This window comes from Pogoniulus pusillus, chromosome 7, assembly GCF_015220805.1.
Source record: "Pogoniulus pusillus isolate bPogPus1 chromosome 7, bPogPus1.pri, whole genome shotgun sequence".
NCBI classification, from domain to species: domain Eukaryota; kingdom Metazoa; phylum Chordata; class Aves; order Piciformes; family Lybiidae; genus Pogoniulus; species Pogoniulus pusillus.
In genome coordinates, this window is record NC_087270.1 from 9,803,417 (window position 1) to 9,826,646 (window position 23,230).

At 39.3% G+C, this 23,230-nt stretch overlaps 1 protein-coding gene across 1 annotated transcript in view; it reads left to right on the plus strand.

The window, feature by feature from the left end:
* The window catches only part of CSMD1 (CUB and Sushi multiple domains 1), a 1,024,926-nt gene that overhangs the window by 331,537 nt on the left and 670,159 nt on the right, over positions 1–23,230 (plus strand). Inside the window, exon 3 of the mRNA XM_064145849.1 lies at positions 1,714–1,826. Within this exon, the coding sequence (XP_064001919.1) occupies positions 1,714–1,826 (113 nt within the window). The remainder of the gene's footprint in view (positions 1–1,713; positions 1,827–23,230) is intronic.

A 23,230-nucleotide genomic window follows, 5' to 3' on the forward strand; every position in this document is an offset into this window, starting at 1 on the left:
GTGTAATGAGCTTATAGATCTCCTCTACATCAAATGACAATTGAAAGAATAACATGCAAAACCTGAAAGGATAGGTCAGTGGTATGACTATGGTTAAGCAAGAGAAATGTTAGAATTTTATACTAAAAGAAAGGAAAAAGGGATTACAGCATGCCAGGTTGGAAGGGACCCAAAGGATCATCTGTTCCAACTTTTCTAGGTGATAGTATAGTTTAAACAATGTGGGCCAGCACCCTGTCAAGATGAGCCTTAAAAGTGTCCAGTGTAGGAGAATCCACTACTTCCCCTGGGAGATGATTCTGGTCTCCCTTGGGAGATGATTTGAATATCTGACTCTCTTCATGGTGAAAAATTTTCTTCTAGAGTCCAATCAGAATCTCTTCAGTAGCAACTTGTACCCCTTTCCCCCTTGTCTTTTCCATGTGACTCCTTGTGATACTGTGACTCATGTAATTCAAGCATGGAGTTCCTCTGATGTGCTTTTATATATGAGAGAGATCTTAAGTAAGCCTAATTTTACAAAGAACTTCTAGTTGAGTGGTGCTGTTGTATGTTATATGCAGTTATATTCTGTAGTTCAGATGCCAGTTAATGAAGGGTAGCATCATGGTACAATAAAGTTCAAAGAGAAGTATAGCATCATTGTACAATACAGTTCAAAGGCAGTATTTTTTTTTTCAAAGGCATGTATTTTCTTAGCAATCCAGATGAAAAATATATCAAAGAATTTCCCATGTAGGCTGGTGTCATTTGGGTCTTGTTGTTGCGCTTGTTTGGTTGTTTGGTTTGGTTGTTTTTTTAATGAGCATTTTTGATTTCTGAATTGAGGAAAATCTTTGTGTGAAACTGGAAAAAAAGGAGTCTTTCTGGTGCATTGTCCTGTACTCAGTAAATCACATAACTCTATTGCAAAATGCAGAAAGTAGATAGTGGCATAAACTGGCAGTATACTTTGAGGCTTGTGGGACAATGTGATGTTTCATTGTTTTACTTACAGAAGAGTAATCCTTAAGAAACCATTATCTCACTGGTATCAGCTAGGTCTGACTAATAATTTTGTGTGATGTTTCAGTGAAAAGTGTAAACATTCTCCCCCTACCCCTCTGATATCAAAATATATGAAGAAATTAAAATCAGTATTGCAGTGTAATTTTAGCTTATCCAAAATTCTGGTTTGTATACGAAAGTAAGATTGCTTGTTAAGTTGGAAAATGTATTTTTTCTGAAGCTGTTAGATGAAAGAATTTTGGGGTTTGGAGGGTTGTTTTCTAGTCAGTTAATGTATAACATTGGCCATATGAGATGCATGCTTTTTGTCAAGCAGCAGATGGAGAGTGTACTGGACTGCCCATTCTCTCTCCAGTTGCACTCAGTGTTTGTGTCAGTCAAGGCTCGGCTATCTACTTTTAGGTGTCTTAAATCATCTTGAAATGGATCCTATTAAAAAAATGGTTTGACTTAAGTAGGTACTAACAGCTTTACCTTTCAGTGTTCTCTGCTGGAGACCACACAGATATGTTAAAGTTGGAGAATTAAAAAACTCAGGAACGTGTCTGAAGTTTTGCTATGAATGTTGACAGGCTGCATCAAAGTAGAGAGCATAATACGCTGGCAGTTAGGATGCATTAATATGATGCTCATCATAAAGCTTGTCACCCTCTTGAAGTACTGTATTTTGGTAATTATTATAACTTATACCTTTTTGTTGCACAGGTTATCTGGATTTCAGCTTCCATCATCTATCGTGAGCACAGGATCTATTCTCACCCTCTGTTTCACCACAGATTTTGCTGTCAGCGCTCAAGGGTTCAAAGCTATATATGAAGGTAAGATCTCTTTTCCTAACAGGTCTTTTTTCTACTTGATGCATGCTTTTCATGTTGAAACATGAAGTTCAATTTTTAATTGTTTGGAGTTTGAATCATTATGAATTTGGCATAAACTGTTTTCCTTTCCTTTATATATATATAGGTCTTATATGTTACTTCATCGTGGCCACAGTCTTGATTTTCAATGTAATCACACGTGACTTTCTAATGGAATTTTGAATTGAAATTGGCAGGCTTCCAAAGCAGGATTCAGAATGCTTACATTTAAATGGTTTCTTTATGGTTTCCTAAATGCCTTTCTTTTTTCTTTGACAATGCATGACATGTATAATGGTAGAAATGACAGGAGATATGGATACTAACTGATCTTGAACATCAATGGCTAATCTTCTCCCTTAAAAAAATTAAACCAAGAACAATGACAACAAAAATAAATGTTCATACATAAAAGCAAAACAAAAAAAAAATCACACCTGGAAATTGGCTCCATGGATGGTATTAGACTATAGTGATGACTGCACAATTCTAGGGAAAAATAAGGCTAGCATCTCATGTCTTCTAGTGTCTAGGAAGAGTTAAGTTCATTTCCTTAATACTTGGACCTGAAAAAAAGGCTCTATAAAATCTGCAACCTCGTTCAAGGAACTTAACAGGTAACTGTAACTGTTAATGAATGTTTGAGTGATTTGAAGATTGCTTTCAGGCTGGGTATGTGATTTTGATGTTTTTTGTCTTCTTCAGTGTGTGGTGTTCTGTGTTTTGAGTAGAGTTTTTTAATTTGAAGACATGGAAAATGCGGGCCTTTGAGTACTAGAAATTGCCAGAAAGAACAGTTTCAGATAACTTAAATGTAAAGCTGCCAACTGCCAGAGAGGTGAATTTAAAAGGAAAGTATTTCTATGTATGGCTTGACTGTAACTGTTTTTTGTGACTAGCATTTGCAAGTGTGTAAATCCTTTACATTGGTCACTACTTCACTAAAAATATCTTCAAATATTGGGTAAACTCTGACATTTGTCCTGACCTCTTCATAGCTGATTTCTTGACAGCCTCTAAGTCTACTCCATATTGATGCATAATTGATTAATGTTTTTAAATGATAGTGTTTTTAAAAAATATCTTTTGAATTCAATATCCTTATTGAGTGAAAGGCAGATCTACTCATAGTGTCATGAGTAGATAAAACTTTTTTGGTTGCACTTTGTTCAGGATGGACAGCTTAACAGTATGCCTTTTCTTAGTCCCCAGGAGTCTTATTGTACAGTAAGTCAGCTAAAGAGTCTTTTTTTTATAAGTGCAAGGAGGGTTGTGAGAAAAAGCTAGGAAAGTTTCATTTTAATCTTTATAAGCTTTATTATGTAAGCTGAATAGGAACATCAGAAATCACCATCACACCAGGAGTTGTTTTTGTGACCTCATGAGTAGATTACTTTCTACATACCTTTAGAGACACATGATAGCATGTTTCATCCCTTTATGCAGTTTGAGTAGTTTGTTTTTCATATTGAAAAAGACAGTGAAGAATACTAAAGGGCGTCTCTTGACTGTCAGCTTAGGAACACATGCACAGAACCACAGGCTGTAATATAATGACACTTCCTGCTGGCCTACTTTCTTGTAAAAACCCCAGCAGGACTAGCAGTAATTAACATTGACAGATAGCACCACGCTCTGGTTAAACAACACTGCCCCCTTTCAGATTTAGTGCTGTAAACCTGGCATTGTCCCTGAGCTTTAAATTGACTGCAAAATATGACATCCAACTCCACCAGAAATGGTAAATGTCACTCAAGTGACAGTCTCTCAGTGTGCAGAAGAGGCAGTGGGGGCTGATGGTTGGGAAGGTTTTGTAGCAGCTTGGTGCTCAGCGTTTGTGAAGGCTTGGGATGATTTCGGCTGCAAAGGCCAGTTGAATTACTGCAGCCCCATAGCTAAGAACTGCTTTAACTGTTCCCTAAATTACTTGTTTTAAATGGTGTCCCCGTCTTACCAGAAGTAATTCTGTGAGTAGACAGGTAAGCACTTTCCCTGGATCAAATACCCATCCCTAACCTCCTTTGCTTTTACTAAAAGTATCTTCTTGTCCCTGGTTTTAGCCAGCTCTTTCATTAAGTGAATGACTGTTCAGCTGTAAACATGGGGAGCGCTGAGTTACTACTGACTGCGGCTGTGAGTTTGGGACACTATTGAGTTGTAATGCAGGGTTTGAGAAATTTGTCTCCAGCTAAGATGTTTAGAACAGTTAATTGTTCTAAACATCTTAGCTGGAGACAAGTTTTAACCATGTGCCAGCTGGCAAGGAAGCATTTTACAAAAAACACAAGTCAGAGATTTTTTTTTTAAATGGTACATGAGGGAGTGATCTTTAACAGAAATTATTGTCTAGAAGTAGAAAAGTCCACAGCGTTCAAAATGTAAGGAATTCTAATAGACTGGGAGCAGGGAACAAACGGCTTCTCATTGCTATGCAGAGGAATCATTCTGGAATTGCACTACTTGTCTCAAAGTAGCAGATGAAGTAGGTCTGAAAAACTCAAATATTAGGACTAATGAAAGAACTAATTTACATAAACTTTCCATATTCTGGGAGGCTACAAAACTAATGGTGATTTTTTAATTTCCCTACTTCTCCCCAGTTCTTGATAGGCCACTCTTTTTTCTGAATAGGAAGATTTAATCTAAGATTGTTCCCTTCCTGCAAAAAAAATTCCATCATTTAAAGTTCGCTTCATTTAAAAATTGATTAATATCTTCAATGTTAGCCGTGCTATTGAAATTCAGTGTTTTAAATGTGATTGTGTGGGTTAAATGCTAGTATTTTGACAACAGTGACTTTGCTGTCGGAAGACTTAATACTGAGCTAGATGCTGAGCTGCTTTGCAGAGCAAAAGGGATGCTGTTGGGAGGTTTCACCGTCACTGTCTGCAGGGCTCTGTTTCTAACTTAAACTCTCTGTGAATGAGGACTGGGTGCAGAACTAGGAAAGAAGACACAGAAACCACTTAAAGACCTACAGAAGAGCTTCTGAAGTTACACTCACACTGGTATCTCAAGCAGAAAGGGAACCTGCTCACTGAACAGAGATTATGATTTTATTGAGTGTAGTCTTAGAATAAAATAGAATCAACCAGACTGGAAGAGACCTCCAAGCTGATCCAGTCCAACCTATGTCTCAGCCCTAGCCCAGCAACTAGACTGTGATTTGCCATTGCAATGGGCTGCCCAGGGAGGTGGTGGAGTCACCGTCTCTGGAGGTGTTCAAGAAAAGACTGGCTGAGGCACTTAGTGCCATGGTCTAGTTGACTGGCTAGGGCTGGGTGCTAGGTTGGACTGGATGATCTTGGAGGTCTCTTCCAACCTGGTTGATTCTATGATTCTATGATTATGTCATTGAAAAGAACTATGTATTTCAGAAGTTACACTAAATTAATTTTATAGAAAAATTATTTAATCTGCTAAATGATTTATTAATCATTGTCACTACTGAGTAGTAATTAAATTACTTTTAAGCAACAGGATAGGGAAATTGAAGGATAGTTTCTACTTCTTTAGTGTATGGTTAATGTTGTGGGGTTTTTTTTGACTGAGAGTGCATTATGTCAGAAAATGTGTTCACGTGGGTGTGAGTGGAATAACAAAGTACTTGTGACGTGCGCAATTTTGCTTACTGTCCTGTTAAATTCAGTTTAATTCTTACTTTGTGGAATGAGATTAACAGTTTGTAGTCCACAAAGCATCTTTCAAAATGGAAGTAAAAAAATCAACATATCTGTAGCATTGTAGTAATTTTCTCTGGACAATCAGAAACATTCCTCCTGTACAGACCATTTGCATATGTTTGGAAGTATAGAAAAATACCCTTTAAATGACAGCAGTATCTGCAGTGTTATATGCACACATATGCAGAGTAATGTGCAGTTAGTATTGTTCTGTTGTCTTTCTTTCACTGCCTAGTGTGCCCTGCCATTCAGGGAATGCAGTTGTCAAGTGAAGAAAAGTCAGTAAAAATAGAAAATCTTAATTCAGAGCACTTTGCTAATCATCAGTGTAAAGTTAAGTAGGTTTTAGCTTATGTTTTGCTACACTAGTGTCTGCCACCAAACTGTCCTCAAAGGTTCACAATCTGTGGTTCATTTTAAGCTGTTTCAGGGTTTGGTTTTTTTTTTTGTGTGTGTGTGTTTAGTTTAGTTGTTTCTAATCACATTTTGTAACGTAGAATTGGTGGACAGTGTTTAAACATCAAGCCGGATGTACTGCACCTGATGTATGCTAGTACCTTTCCTTGACCTTTCTTCTACACCAGCAGGTTTTCTTTGCCAAATGAAGAGCTCATGCACGTCCCTCTACCCTTCCTGCCCTCAGGGCATACTTCCTTTTCTTCTTTTGTTCTTTGAATTCTCAAAGTTTTCTGTTCACACCCAGCATTAACATTTATACTGGCAGTCACCTCATCCTGCTTTATGCATCTTCCCTGGAGCTTCTTTTTAAATCCCTTTCAGCATCAACAGCAGAAAATAATGATATACTTCCACAGAGTAAAGTCTTTGAAGAAATTTTCTTTCTTTCTTTCTTTTTTTTTTTAATCTCTTGCTGCTCCTGTTCTGAGTATCTGTTACTTGGTGTGTTTTTCCCTTTTCTTCTATTTCATGGTTCAGTACTTAGAACTATTTAAAACAAAAAAAAAAAAAATTAAGCTCTTCCACAACCAACTTGGAAAAATTAATCTCTTGTATGGATTTCATGAGTTTACCAAGATAACTGATTAACTGTTATTTTCCTGTCAATGTGGACCAGTCAGGATAATGGACCTCTGGGCTCAAGCTGATGTTGCTATAATGCTTGCTTGTTTTGCTGAAGTACTAACATACTTTCCAATATTTTTAAGATTAAAATATGCTGTTTGCTGTGTCAACACTATAAAATGTTTTAGGATTCATTATCAGTCAGTGAATTTTGTATTTGGAGGAAGAAAAAACTTTCTTAGAGCCTTGCCTGTTACATTATTCTGATTATAGAATGTTAGCACTTTTGCTTTCCAGCTCTCACCCCAAGTAATTGAATCCTTAACGCAAACCCAGTCTTTGTCTGGATAGTAGCTCTTAGGAAATTAAGTCTTTAAGAAATGATCTTGGCATGATCTTTTTGACTGCCTCTGATGCTGAAAGTAAGAGATTAATATGTACTGTCTAGTGATTTATTGATCCATATAGGAGCTACTGTGTTCATTGTCCTTGTGCTGTGGTGGACCAGTAACAAACCCAATGTCAACAATCCGTCCTTTGTAACCCCTCTTGCTTGTAGTCCTATGTGAAATCACAAACCTAGTGGGAAAAAAGATCTGATAAAAGTAGACTTCCTAGAGGAAAACTTCTATAAGCTGATTCTTTGTGCTTCTCTGAAGTGCCAGTTCTAAAACAGAGCAATGTATTCCAGTGTGGAAAGTCAAAGTCATAACAAGATTTTTTTCCCTCATTTTTGTAGCCTAAATAACTTAATACAGTGGTTTCACTTCTCTGCTGTTGAGTTCTGAGATGCTGGAAAATCTATTCCCTAACACATCGTCATCCCAACTGTGCTGATACTAATAACCTGCTTATAATCTGTTCCATGTTTGTTATGGGCCATGATTAATGTGTGTTTGTATGAGTCATAGTAACTTCAGACATTTTTTTAAATGTCCATTCCTTTAGTGCAGTCACTGCCTTATCTGAACATGGCCATTTGAGCCTATGTGCCTTTTTAGGACCACAAAGTTGCAGACCTCCAGGAGGTGTACCAGAAAGTGTAGTCATTTATATTTCTTCCCATAATCCTGCATGCCTATAAATTTGACTGTGGAGTTGGTATCTGCGCTTCTCCTCCTCCTGGCAGCACCAGCTTCCTTATCTTGGGTTGTGGTGTGAGGGAGGCCTGTAGTCTGGCTAGGCCTTGACAAAGCTAAGTTGTACTGTGTTATTTGGGCCTGGGTAGGTGGTATGGGGAGAGGGGAGGCATTTGAAGCCTGAAGAATTGAGGCCTGGTTGGGGAATGCTTTGGAAGGTTGTAGCCTAACAAGGTTGTTGTAAGCGCAGGTTGCAGGACTGGGCCAAGGCTGAATATGAATTTGTGTATTCTAGAACTGTAACATTGTAGCTTGTGAATTGCTTCTCCATTTAAACCTTCCCGTTCCCCAATCCTTTGCCTGAGTGTTATTCTTTTGCCCCATTTGGAGCAATAGAGCAGTCTGTCTCCTCATTAAACCACGACACTGAATCAGTGTTAAGATGTCATTGTGGTTTAACCCCAGTAAGCAGCCTAGTACCATGCAGCACTTTCTCACCTCCCTCCACAACAGAATGAGAGAGAGAATTTTCCAAAAATTAAACCAGTGTAATAGGTAAAACAAAAGTTATGTGTGCAAGCAATTTAAAAGAAGGAATTAATTCACAGCTCCTTGTTGATAGGCAAGTTTTCAGCCATCTCTAGGAAAGCAGAGCAGGGCTAAAAATATTCCTGAGCAACGGCAGCGGTGACCAAACTCCACCCATCCCTGGTTTATTTCTGAACACAACATCACATGGCATGGGATATCTCTTTGTTCAACTGGGACCTGGTGTTACAGCTCTGTCCCCTCCTAACCTTTTATGCACTCCCAGTCACCTCACTGACAGGACAGAAAGGCCTTGCTGCTATGTGAACACTGCTCAGCCATTGCTTAAACATCTCTGTGTTATCATCACTGTTCGAATCCGAAATGCAAAGCACAGCTGATCTATTGAATATGTGCAGACTGATCTAAAAATCTAGCACATCAATATAATGTAGACAGCTTAAAGGAAAACAAAAATGTATTTTTTTCTATGCAAACTTTACTTTTCAAAGTTAAAAAAATACTCTCTAAATGCAGTGACTGTTTGAGAAAGAAACAAGGTCAAAACTCCCATAATTTTATTTTCATTCAGCCACATAAGGAGTATATGGAATGAATCTTTTCTCCAAATGTTTTTCTGAAACAAGCTGTGCAACATGACTCAACAGGAGCTGGGATTTTTGCTTGTGCTAATTTACAGCCAACTAGTATTTGGGGGGATAGCTAACTACTTCTGTTCATAGCCTTATATATTCACTGGCAAGAAGATTTTAGCTAAGCAGCCTGCATCCTTCCCTGCCCCCCACATTTTAAATAGCAACTGTTTGAAATATCAGGATGCCAGCGAAAGAAATATTCTGTGTTCTGTGCACACATAATTTTGCCTGTAATTTCAGTTCTGGACATAATCTTTTTCTCTTTACCAGTGTGGAAATAAAAATATTGCCAATGTCTTGTGTGTGTTACCAAATTTCTCAGAGGAGTTTCTTGATGCATTTAGCCCCATGCATTTATCTGGCTGAAGGGTTAAACTCTACTTCCTTTTGTAAGGTCAGATGTATTCGATAGTGTTTACTTGCCTTGAGAATGGTCCCCAGTAATGAGGTGGTCCCAGATGAAATGCAGCTGAGACTTCTGTAGCTTTTAATGAATCTGAAAAGTCTGAAACTATGGTTTATTTGGTTTCTGATCTCATTTGTAAAGGAAGCTTGTTATATCTTTGGTAGGAAGTAGGGAAAGTTGCACTGGGCTTTTTTATCTCTCATTATAAAGTGGATCTTCAGCCATACAAGTCTGATTTCTGGTTTGTACTCTTTATAGTGCCTTTTTCTTTTAAGCTATTGTCATTAATTTCACCTAGCATCACTTTATTATAGCACCTATGTTTCTGCCTTTAAAAAAAAAAAATCTCTCTTGCCTGTCAAGAGTTACTGTTGATAACTCCTTTGCATCGATTACAAATCTGCCTGCAATGGCAAAGATTTCACATGGCTTTTTCCTTCTTCTTTTAATAAATTTAAAACACTCTATTTCATCTAGAATCTTTGTCTGCTGATTTTTATTCTTTTAAAGTGGCAAAAAATGTAGGCTGTTGCAGGTGGAGTCAATATTTCCAGGATAAAATGTATGGGTTAGCTGTCTAGAAAATGAAACTGTGGGTTTTCTGTGTCACAGTAGCCAGCGGTTGTTGTCTATGTTAATTAAAGGTTGTATAATTTGCTATGTTAGATAGCTAGTAACACACAAACACAGTCAAAACCCTTGCTTTTCATCTGCTCTGGTATAAATTTAAACCGTTACTAATGGTACTTTATTTTTTTCTTATCCTTCTTATATTTGCATAACTTTTCATGTTTTTCTCCTGTAACTGGGATAATAAGGCAGATACTTAGTAAATGTGCTCATCAAAACAGGCATGCTTAAAATTTGACTAAGGCATTGATCTTGTTCAGTAATGAGTAAGTAGTTAATACGTCACTCATTAATCCTGAAGAAAGGGAGTAGTCTGGCTGTAGTACACATCATGTAGGCACTGTGGTTTAACTGAAGCTTTTGAGATTTGCTGAGGTGTATCACATAACCTTCACCTTGTGTATGTTTTCCTTGTTTTCATACAACACTATTAGACCGCTTTGCATAGGGCCTAGCTTAGCACAATTTATTCATGCAAGTAACCTCATTAACTTCATTAGTTATGTTGCCAGATTTGTTGCTATAAATGAGTTTGCAAAACTGCTTTGAGTACTTGAACTCTATATTTTATATTTGCATGCTTTAACTGAAAACACTTTGAAATCTTTCATCTTGTATATATTGAAGGACTTTGTAATAAATTTATTGAATTATTCATGCATCATATAATTCCTAGAAATCTTCCCTTAAGGTTCTTCAAAGTTGGCTTATTGGATTGACCTGAAAAGGGACATAGCATGAAAGGTCACACAATCTCCTTCATTTTGTTAGATCTGTTGCTGTTTTTACACTTGTTTAACAAGAAAAGGCACACTTGTGTGGTGTCAGGGGATTGTAAACCTGAGGTCACAAGAATGTTAAAACAGGAGGTTTGGATGCACACAACCTTATTTATGGGGAAAGAGGCAGCACAGTGTGTGTTTGTCTGCCTGTGTATGCATGTAAATCCAGGAGTTATTAGTGTTATCAAAGCCTTAATGGTCTTAGCAGTATAAATTCAGATGAAATTTTTACAGAAAGGGGGAAAAATAACAGCAATGCAGTTAAAATTATTGTACACATGCTTCTTGGTTTCTACTCCTTTTCCTAGTATTATGTTTACTATACCCCTGATCCTCTGCATGTAATAGTTGATGTTTTCTTCACTTTAGGATACACTTGAGGTTGTTCATACCTGCTATGCCAATTTCATATTTTTGCTTTCTTCCTTGGCCTGCAGTTCCATATCACATCCATATTTATGTATATGGTGTCCCATGCATGTTCTTTGTTACTCCTAAGAACAGTTTTGTCCAAGACTGCAGTTCTTTAACTGACCATGGGTGAGTTGTTTATGGCTGTATGCTCTCTAGTGTCAAGCCTTTGTCTCATTACTTACTGTCCCTATACATGTATTCTTCAAGACTGCATTCTATATCTTCACTTCTCAAAGCATCTGCAGTCAAACCAGGCTTGTATTTCTCTTAACTGTGTCATTGTGCCAAGTGGGAAAAGATTTCATTCTGTGGTAGGTAACTGCTTGGTACAGCTATACTTATAGAACTATGATTGTACCTACAGAGAATGGGGAGATCAGGGAAGGAAGTAAAACAAATGAACTGTAGACAGCCAGTCAATTAGAGAAGTTTCTATTGCAACTAAATAGGTAAAGCAAGACTGCAGGCAAGTTTGGAGAGTTTGAGAGTGTGAGCCTGGCTGTGGCAAGCCTGAGTCCTTGCAGGTTCAATACAAAGCTTATAGTCTGTTCAAGAGAATGGCAGTGCCATGGCTACACAGTAACAAAATGTGGCACACATAAAGATAACTTAGTGTCATCTGCAAGCTTTCTCAGGGTGTACTCAGTCCTGCTATCTATGTCTTTAATGATACTGAGCAGTTGTTACTGATCTGTATTTGGACATTGAGCTGTTGTCTACAGTTCCTTGGGCATGGCCATCCAGACAAATTGTTCATTGAACAGTCCATCCTTCAAACCCACATCTTTCCAATATGGAGGCAAGGATGCTGCGGGAGAATGTATGAGAAGCCTTTCAGAAGTCAATGTAGATTACATCTGTAGCTACTCTTTTGCCCACTGGTGATCTACTTTGTCCCAGAAAGTCCCAGGTTTAGCCATGCACAAATTCTCCATGATGAGGCCATGCTGACTGTGTCTCATTGCTTCCTTTTTTCCATGTGTTTTGACATGTTTTCAAGGGGGATTTAGTCCATGATCTTAACAGGCATTGAGGTGTGCCTGAGAGATTGGTAGTTCACAGGGTTTTCTTCTTTGAAAAATTGGTCTGATGTTTCTGTTTTTCCAGTCATGGGGACCTTTGTCTGACAGCCATGGATTTGCAAATATGATGGATTGTGGACTAGCAATTACATCAACCCATTCTCTCAGGATCTTTGGATGCATTTCATTGGTTCCCAGGGACTTGTGCATATTCGGGTTTCTCAGGTAGTCTCATAATTCAAGGTCTCTTATGATGGGAGGGACTATATTCCCCCTTAGTGTTTACACTTGAGAGACAAAGAAGCAATTGCCAGTGAAAACAGAGGCAAAAAAAAGTTACTGAATACCTCTTCCTTCTCCATGTTGGTTGTCACCATATCCTCTGTCTCATTTATCAGGGGAGTACAATTTCTTTTGTCTTCCTTTCTGACCAAAATACCTGTAGAAACTGTTCTTATTCTTCATATCCTTTGCCAAATTCATCTCCAACTGGATTGTAGCTTTCTTGATCCCATCCCTGCACTCATGGGGAGCATCCCTATATTTTTCCCTGTGTATGTGTAACGGAGCATAATTAATTATATGCTAGATAGGCTTTTCCAAAAGTAATATTGTTTATTAATGTTCATATTCAGGACTCTTGCTACCCACCTGTTAAATTTTAATAATAATAAAGTTCTGCGCAACAGTCATAAAAGCATTATACAAAGGAATAACTGAATCTGGAACAAATAACTAGCAATAATACAGCATTGAAACATTAAACTGGAAGAGAAATTGTTGCAGTCAATATACTGCTTGCCCACTAGATGGGCTCAGGAAGCTCCTTTCTGTTTAAGACAGAAGGCTTGCAATTAGAGAATTTCTTACAGAGTTTTGTAAGGAGTTGCTAAAGAGGTTTTGAGTCTTTACTCACAAAACTATTTCCTGACTTGTGGGGCCAACCACAGTTCCCTAGACAGTACCCAAACACTTGCAGGGGATTCTGTCAATAAGTTGCGTAAGAAGGAAGAGTTGGTATGTGTTTGATCACGAGTTACAACAGGCTGATAATTACTAGATTACTAGAGGTAAGACCCAGGGAAACGGGGCTTGCAAGTATCACAGTATCACAGTATCACAGTATCACCAAGGTTGGAAGAGACCTCACAGATCATCAAGTCCAACCCTTTACCACAGTGCCCAAGGCTAGACCATGGCACCAAGTGCCACATCCAACCTTGCCTTGAACTGCCCCAGGGACGACGACTCCACCACCTCCCCAGGCAGCCCATTCCAGTGTCCAATGACTCTCTCAGTGAAGAACTTTCTCCTCACCTCGAGCCTAAATTTCCCCTGGCGCAGCCTGAGGCTGTGTCCTCTTGTTCTGGAGCTGGCCACCTGAGAGAAGAGAGCAACCTCCTCCTGGCCACAACCACCCTTCAGGTAGTTGTAGACAGCAATAAGATCACCCCTGAGCCTCCTCTTCTCCAGGCTAAACAACCCCAGCTCCCTCGGCCTCTCCTTGTAGGGCTTGTGCTCGAGGCCTCTCACCAGCCTCGTCGCCCTTCTCTGGACACGCTCAAGCATCTCAGTGTCCTTCCTAAACTGGGGGGCCCAGAACTGAACGCAGTACTCAAGGTGTGGTCTGACCAGTGCAGAGTACAGGGGCAGAATGACCTCCCTGCTCCTGCTAACCACACCATTCCTGATGCAGGCCAGGATGCCACTGGCTCTCCTGGCCACCTGGGCACACTGCTGGCTCATGTTCAGGCGGGTATCAATCAGTACCCCCAGATCCCTCTCTGTCTGGCTGCTCTCCAGCCACTCCGACCCCAGCCTGTATCTCTGCATGGGGTTGTTGTGGCCAAAGTGCAGCACCCTGCACTTCGAGCTATTGAACCCCATCCCATTGGCCTCTGCCCATCTGTCCAGGCGGTCAAGGTCCCGCTGCAGAGCCCTTCTGCCCTCCAGCTCAGTCACATCTGCCCCCAGCTTAGTGTCATCTGCAAACTTGCTGATGACTGACTCGATGCCCTCATCCAGATCATCTATGAAGATGTTAAAGAGGATGGGGCCCAGCACAGATCCCTGAGGGAGACCACTAGTGACTGGCCGCCAGCTGGATGTGGCACCATTCACCACCACTCTCTGGGTCCGGCCCTCCAGCCAGTTCCTAACCCAGCACAGAGTGTTACCATCCAAGCCGCGGGCTGACAGCTTAGCCAGCAGTTTGCTGTGGGGGACAGTGTCAAAGGCCTTGCTGAAGTCCAGATAGACCACATCCACAGGCCTCCCCACATCCACCAAGCGGGTCACCTGATCATAGAAGGAGATCAGGTTAGAAAGGCAGGATCTGCCCTTCCTAAACCCATGCTGGCTGGACCTGAGATCTTTGCCATCCCTCAGGTGCGCAGTTATTGGCCCCAAGAGAACCTGCTCCATCAGTTTCCCTGGCACTGAGGTCAGGCTGACAGGTCTGTAGTTCCCAGGTTCCTCCATCCGACCCTTTTTGTGGAAGTATGTACATGAGCAGTAGGGAAAGATGTTAAGTAACAGATTCCAAAATAAAGGAGGAGCTCTGTTCTCCTTCATTTGGCCTTCTGGGACGTCCTGGCCATACATCACAGAATTCCGAACCTACATATACCGAGAGCCTAAGTAGCTGGGTTGGAGCATTACCAGTCTTACCACCGTGATGGTGCAGTTCCCAGTGGGGACACCTACCTTAAGATAAGTGCCTGCCAGCTTTGTGCTCTATGCATCTCAGGAGTTTCGTTGGTCAGTTGGATAGGGTGACTACAACCTGCTCTTTGATCAACAGAGTTACTCGGCATTCTCTGTCACATCATATACCTTTGTCTTTATTGTTTTAGTACTTGAGCTATAAGAAAGTGTTGAAACTGTACCCAGAGGGGGGTACCAGTGTGTGCATGCATTCCCTGGTTCCCAGAGAACCCACCAGAACATCTTGTCACTTGTTGAAGCTTCTGATCTTCTCAGGCTCTTAGCGGGATGCTGGCGGAAAGCAGATTATCTCGGACCTGTTCCTGGTTCCTCTTGCCTTCAGACTTAGCAAGGAGGCTTGCAGACGGGCAGACAGGATGTCTTGCAGATGTGCAGTTTTAGCACAATGTCATGCTGGCTAAGCAAGTCAATTGCTTTGAGGCCTTTGGTGTCTATTTCTCCTAAAGTCAAAGTGGTTTCCAGGCAGACAAAAAATTGAGGTTTGCTACTATGTAGCAGGGCTAGTTTATAGTTTAGCATAGCACGGCAGGATCTGATGAAGCAGTAGCCCTGCCAGAGGCAGAGAGCATGATAAGGCAGAAAGCAATGGTGGCAGCAGCAGCAGGCACATTATCTCTACCTGCTCATCTCTTTCGTCAGGGTATCCTGAGTCTAATGGGCCTTTGGACACAGAATAGCAAATCAGAATGACACTTTTCCAAGTTTGCCCATATTAAGTGAAGACAGGGCTTACTTCTGTCTTTTAGGGCAGAACACAAACCAGTGTATAAACATGCATGGGTACCCTGTAAACAAGTTTGGACAGACATGGTGGCACCAGGCCCTTTTGTCTTCCTTCCTGCAGTTGCTTCTCCCAACACAGAAGTAAGGAGAGCAGAAAAACATATCTAGACAAGCCAGGACATGTTCAGGCCTGTTTCGACCCTCCATGACAGTATGTTGCTGCTTTGTAGTCTAGCATCACATGCCTTGCTTAGCAGAAACTCAACATTTGAACTGAAAGGACCTTCAGTTAAAAAAAAATGCTTCCTTTCAGTGGAAATCACTTTTACTTCAAACATTATTTGAAAATTATGTCTGCTTAGATAGCTTTTAATTATTCTACAGTTAATATTTTGGTGAATTGTTTATTCTGGAGAATGGAGAGAAGTCATGAGACTTTCTAAAACAAGGTTGGACAGCCTTCCCCTCCCACTTTTGTTTTGAGATGTAAACCTGATTTTTTGGAAGCAGAAGCTTGTAGGAAAACTAAGCTTTCTGCTGCAAAGTGTGGAAATATTTCGTTACTCCTTAAAAGATGTAACCAACTTAATGTACCTTGTATGTGCAGCTCCCGTGGGGCAGCAGAAGAAAATCTGGCCAGGTGTTCACTTTAATTGACTGTCTCCTTGTTAGTGTCCAGTCACCTAAGGCAATTCAGTCACATGGTCTTTCTTGCAAGTAATACAGGCTTCGAGACTGAGCAGCAATTACAAGCTTGTGCCTATCTGTTTTTTTAACTTCTGATTTTGTATGGCTGTAACAGAAGCTGGGTTTTTTTTTAAATAATAACTTTTTCATTTCTAAAAAACATTAATTCTGCATGTTTTTATTTTATAATGCCAATTGTAATAACACTGCAAAGCTGCATGTTTGGTGGGGGTAGGGAAGTGGGTGATTGGACAGCTGTTATGTGTAGGATACTGTAGTTCTCTTCAATGCTGTCATGTCAGCCCTGCTGTAGGAGTTTAGCAAATGGCAGCAGCAATGAACTGAGACAAAGTGAAACATATTTCAGCACTGTACATGTGATCAGGCTTCACCTTGCCAAAGGCAGTCTTCTAGCATTATGTTTTGCTGTGGTGGTTGGTGATTTTAAATTTAATAATTTTTTTGGTCCTGAAAGCTCAGTTGCTCAAATCCTATCCACATGCTATCATATCCTGATCATCCTTTAGATCATGGTGAAATCAGAATGCAAAATGGCTTATTTATCAGAATAGGACTTTAAATGGAGAAAAAACCCACACATGAACGTGAGAAGTCATAGAATCAACCAGGTTGGAAGAGACCTCCAAGATCAGCCAGTCCAACCTAGCACCCAGCCCTAGCCAGTCAACTAGACCATGGCACTAAGTGCCTCATCCACTCTTTTCTTGAACACCTCCAGGGACGGTGACTCCCTGGGCAGCCCATTCCCATGGCAAATCACTCTCTAAGGCAAGAACTTCCTCCTAACATCCAGCCTGTACTTCCCTCGGCAAGACTTGAGACTGTATCCCCTTCTTCTGTTGCTGGTTCCCTGGGAGAAGAGACCAACCCCCACCTGGCTACAGCCTCCCTTCAGGTAGTTGTAGACAGCAAAGAGGTCACCCCTGAGCCTCCTCTTCTCCAGGCTGCACACTCCCAGCTCCCTAAGCCTCTCCTCATGGGGTTTGTGTTCCAGGCTTTTGACTTCAGTCTCTTCATAAGTTGTTACTAGGACCCTCTACCTGATATCTGCAATAGCTGCAAAGTTTGAAGAGAGTGGTTTGCTTTGCTCATTGCATGTTTATCAGTAGCAAGATGAAGTTTGAGATGTAGCTTTTAGAAGAAAAGAATGAAACAAAAACAAAGGTATTTCTCTCCTCTTGTTGGCAGAATGAAGGTCATAATTACTTTTTAAAGGATAGTGGCAAAGCTTTTAGCAGTGTTTAGATCATATTCAGTACTTGAAAGTAATTTAATTGCTTTAGCTGCCCCTAATTTCTTCCTTTTGTTTTTGTTAAACTTAGTTTCTTAGAATGGCTAAATGTTTTCCTTTGGAGATAAGCTCTATTAAATGTAATTTGACTTTCACTTTGGATTGTGTATACTGTGGTCTGTATGAGAGATGAGGGAGTGTAAGTGGGAGGAAAGACAAAATGTACTGTTTGCAGGCTTAGTAATTTCAAGCTTTTGTTCACAGAATTTCACTGCCAGTTCAGAAATTATTTATACTGAGGTTTTTCTTTTTTAGTTTTCCTGAAATGCTGATCAGAAACACACCCCCCCACCCCACCCCACCCCTTTTTTTTTTATTGTGAAATTTGTGTGTGTTTGTGTTTTGGTAGTGGTGGTGGTTGTTGTTTATTTGATATTATTTAATTTTTTAACGATTGGTTGGCTATATTTGCTTTTTTGGTAGCAGTGAAACTGAGCCAATAGTCTGAGAAGCCTCTGAACGCTGGATTTTGTCAACTGTTCACTCAGGCAAATGAAAATGGTGGAGGCATTTAAAAAAACTAATAGAAAACCCAAATGATAAACCATACACGACAAAAACCCAACACAAAGCAAGCCTTAAAACTCACATAATGATTCACTAAAATTCAGGGAGCAAATACAGGATATAACATGTGTGCAATCATGACCAAAAAATGTGAGAGCAAATGTTTGGAGAAGTATCACTGCAGACTTCCATTGTGTGGCTTTATTTCATTGGATGCAGAATTTTTTACTTAAAATGTCTTAAGTTACTTATTCAAGGTCACGGCAGGGGCGGGGGAGGGGGAAGGCACTGAAATATCCCCTATTTTTGTTTTCATTTTGTTCTGCTCTTACCAATCTTGAGTGTAGATCTTCAAAAATGTAGACTTAAAAGAAGGGTGACATTGATCTCTAAGTAAGTTCATTCAGCTCTGTATCGGTGTGTTTAGAGTCAAGAAAACAGAGTAACAAGGTTAAAATGACCATGTCATGATGTTTAAAGCAGTAGTTATGGAAAGAGGTGGTGTGAGTGTAGACGTCGTTTAGAACATGTCTGGCAAGGATTTATGTCCAATGTGCTAGGGGTTTTTGGTTGAGATCTTAGGAATAGTCTTGGGCCTGACCCTGTAATTGCTAAAATGAACTCTTAAGATTGGTAAGTCTACCTGTGCAAGTTAGAATAACTGATGAGTAAGCCTGATGTTTACTTGGTTTATGCTTGGGTGGAGTGTTTGCAGTATGTGCATATAGTTTTTATGATATTACCAATAGTAAAACCAAACTCAACAACTTTATTTTACCCTTACAGTCTGTTCTCTTAATCACATTTGATACTGTGTGAAGTGACAAAAGATATGCTAAAACAGTTATGATAATCTAATTTACACTGCATTATTATCAAATTAACCATATCAAAAGATCAGAAGTCTGTGTGGTGCACTGATTCAAGAAATTAGTAGAAGAGGATGAGAAAACTTAATTTAGATTTTTTTTTTTCTGTTTAGCTTATGTAGAAAATCATTATCTGAAATCCAAGCTTTGTTAGGGACATGTTTTAGAGGAATTCAATTTGATATATTTAAACATTATGAAATAGAGTAAAAGCAAATTTCATAATCAAAATCCAGTGAGTTTCCTAATAAAAATCTAGACAACTTCTAGGAGAAGTTTAACTGAGGTTTATACTACTTTGATATGGACCGTAATAGGAATCTGTATGGACATAGCAGGAGAAGCTGCTCTACCACTCAAGTCCTCATCCCACTGACATCACAAATGTATCCAAAATCAATATAATGCGATTTAACTTTCACATGATTGATGCTATAAGAATCGTAGATGCTACAATTTTTTTTATTTCAAAAAGGAAAAAAAAATGTCCTGCTCCCTAGATGCACTGTGTAAAGACAAAATGGGTGTTATCAAAAATATGAAGAACTGGAGTTAAAAAGAACTCCTGTTGTCATTGCAGACCTCATGCATCAGTTCTATAGCTGAACTCAGGTTCTTCAGCAGCAGTGTTTACTTTTTGGTGACCAAGAACCAGACACTAAGTGCACTGACATTGTGTGAGATTCCTCTGACATTGGCGCTCTTCAATATACCTTTCCCAACTAGCACTGCACATTGCCAGAAGCACTTCTGTGAATCATGGAACAAAAGTCCTGTTTTTTTGTTGAGTTAGTGAAAACAGGAGATTTGCCCCCCAGGTTAACTCCAAACAAGACTGTTGTGAGACTGGACTCTGATTAGGGTACCAAATACTAAAGAAAAAAATTATTTGACCCAGCCCATTAGGATTAAAAAAAAACCAACAAACCCAAAACCCACATGTATAACAGCACCATCTGCTGCCTGCTGCTGTGACTTGCACACTTCCTTCTAAACACAGCATGCCTGTGCATATTGAAGGTGTTGGTTTTGTCCAGCTAGAAATGTTAGTCTTTTTGCCTTTTTTCTTTCATTCTGGTAGTTTGAACATGTGAAGTGTTAGGAACTGTATTTTTCATTTTGATCATTCAGTTTACACTAGCATTCTATAAAATACTCTCTGAACAGAGGCAGATTACCACTTTTTGCTACTTTCTCAACCAGGAAGTACTTTCTTTAAGTCATAATTGAAGGCTGATTTTAATGTGGGAATCCTGTGGGCCTGTAATACTTTTAAAATGTCTTGCGTAAGACTTTTTTCACAAAGCAAGGTTACTTAGTCTGACTTTTGTGAAGTACTAATTTTCTTGGGAAGTTCTTACTTGATGGTGAATTCACTCCATTTTTCTTTGCTTCTGTTTGGAAGACAATCAAACAAAATACTAACCCACAAAACCCCACAAACTAAATCATAGAATCAACCAGGTTGGAAGAGACCTCCAAGATCATCCAGTCCAAACTAGCACCCAGCCCTATTCAGTCAACTAGACCATGGCACGAAGTGCCTCATCCACTCTTTTCTTGAACACCTCCAGGGATGGTGACTCCACCTCTCTGGGCAGCCCATTCCAATGGCAAATCACTCTCTCTGGCAAGAGCTTTCTCCTAGCATCCAGCCTATACTTCCCCCGGCACAACTTGAGACCAATCAATAACAGCAAAAAAGGTAAACAAAAAAAACCCAAACCTAAAACCTGAATAACAACAAAACCCAAACCCACAAAGCTCCAGAATATTGAATGTATTATTAATTTGCATCAGCTGTGCTGTGTTTATCTGAAGTGGCAGAGTTGTGGAGATTACCTCCTGGAAGCCTGAATTATGACTCATGTTACGTTTAAGGCTTTGACTCCTTGGACTGTGAACACCTGTAAAGGACAGTGATTGTTTGGTGGTGGTACTAGAGAGGAGGCATGTGAGGACAACTTCTGTTGATGGTCAGAATCTTCCATTGTGTTGATGAAATGCTGTTTTGTGTGCTTGCTTTTATTCTAAGAAATGAAGGAAGTAGCTGCATTTTATATTTAGATTCATGTAGCTTATGGAACATTGTTAAGAATGATGAGATCACTCACTACTACTGACTTTTAAACTGGGGTGAGAATTACCTGAAATATCTTCTATTACTCTTAAAGCAAGCAACAACTGTTTCCTATTTCTGTAGAATTTTGTAGACTTCAAAATATGTGTGTAAGCAGTGTTTGTTCTAAAACTTAGCATCTGAAATAACACCACCAAGTAAATGTAGTACTACTTAGAAACTTCCCCTCAACTTCTCTCTCTTCTTAAATTAAGCTACCAAAAAAGATTCTACTGTAAAATTCCCATTCCAGAGTTTTATTTCTTCAGAGAATAATTATGAGTCAATGGCTACCTGGCCAGTTGGTGGTAAATTCATGGCTTTAGTTTCTGGATTATCTTCTAAGTCACTACACTTCTATACAGAGGTACAGAAGCATTTTTCTTCTTGCAACTGAATTCTACATGATACTCCTGAGACTTCTGAATATTGGGTGGAAGAAGGCGGTAGACATTCTTCCTAAGTGTTTGTAGTTTCCTTCCCAAACCACACAGTAACTTCAGCAGTTCAGTTTTGTGGTTTGTTTGTTTGTTTGTTTTTTGTTTGTTTGGTTGTTTGGTTGTTTGGGGGTTTTTTGTGCTAATGGTCCTTTGTAAAGCCTGCATTCCCTAAACCATTTTTATTTAATCTGTTGCTGATAACCTCAACTGACTTTGTCATGATACCTTCATATCCAAGAAAAAGGTTAGTGTTTATAATAAGCACACCTCTGAACATTTCCCTGTAAGGCAAATATCTTTTCAGGTGAGTATTACTTCTTAGCCCCCTTTAAAGGAAATATTTTCCCCAGAAGTCTTACATAAATTGAATTATTTTGTATGAATTTCTTATATTAAAACTTTATAGAATTCTACGAATCTACTTAATTTTCAATATGTGGAAGGTTGAATCACATTTAAAATGGAGTGTCAATGAACCTCTAGTTTACTAATCTTTAAATTCAGATTCCTTCTCCTAGTTGCTAATTCTGTCAAAGAGATTGAATGGACAAATGGGGAGATAAAGATGCTTGTTGTAAGCAATTGCATGGGCCATTAGTTAAAGTAAGTGTTTAAATGGATAAGTGATGCCCCTTCAGATCACAAACACAAAACTAAATTAGTGAAAATGCATAACTCAGCACAGTCATTTTATGATCACTAGTTGAGTGGTTCAATCCCTACCTGACACATGAAAACTGAAAATCTATTAAAGTACTGTAGCATATATATAATTAAACTCTTTTGTTAATAGCATCTGCTGCATTATACCATGATACCCATCTGATTTTTTGCATTTAAACTCAAACTTTCATTATTTAGACTGAGTAATATATTACATATGTCATTCAAGGAATTTAGGAACTAACACAAAAATATGCATGCCTTCTGCTGCTTCTCTTGCATGCATAAAGTAGGAAGCTGTATACCGTGGCACATGTACTGTGACATTAATAAAGAAATTAAGTTAGCTCTTTTAAACTATGTTCTTGTTGCAAAAGGACTTGGAGGCCTGATCAACCCTCCTGTCTCTTCACTTACTGTTCTTCAGATGTTCATGTATTATTCACATAACTGTAAGCCAGGTATTTTTTGTTTATGCAAACCTCTTGAATGTTTGCTGTAATGGAAACAAGCTACTCTTATAAATTTTTACCTTTTGTTTGTGCAGCCATTATGTGCTTAACAAAATGTGCTTCTCCAAAATAAACACATTCTCCATTAGTATAACACTCTGATTGTTGCTGTAAATTATTTGCCCTCACCATATTATTTCTTGTTGTTTGTTTACCACCTTTTGTCCTGCATCTAAGCTTGAATTTGATTATAATCTACTTGCTGCAGGATTTTTGGTTGATTGTACTTTGTTTTGTTGTGCAGTGTCTTAGAATGTCAAGAAATAGAAAACAGTATTATAACTAGGTTGGCTGCTGCACCTCTTTCCAAACGCTAATCCTAACATGGCATTATTGGAAGCCTTACCTTTATTGATGGGCTATAGAGATAGAAGCTACACAAATCTGTTCAGCCTGCAGAAAACAAGGCTCTTGGGAGACCTTATAGTTGCCTCTGGTATTTGGAGAAGGCCTACAGGAAATCTGGAAAGGAAGTATTTGTAAGAGTCTGTGGTGATATAATAAGGGGCAGTAGTTTAAATTAGAGCAGAGTAGATTTGGATCTGATGTGAGGAAAAAGTTCTTTACTATGAAGGTGCTGAAA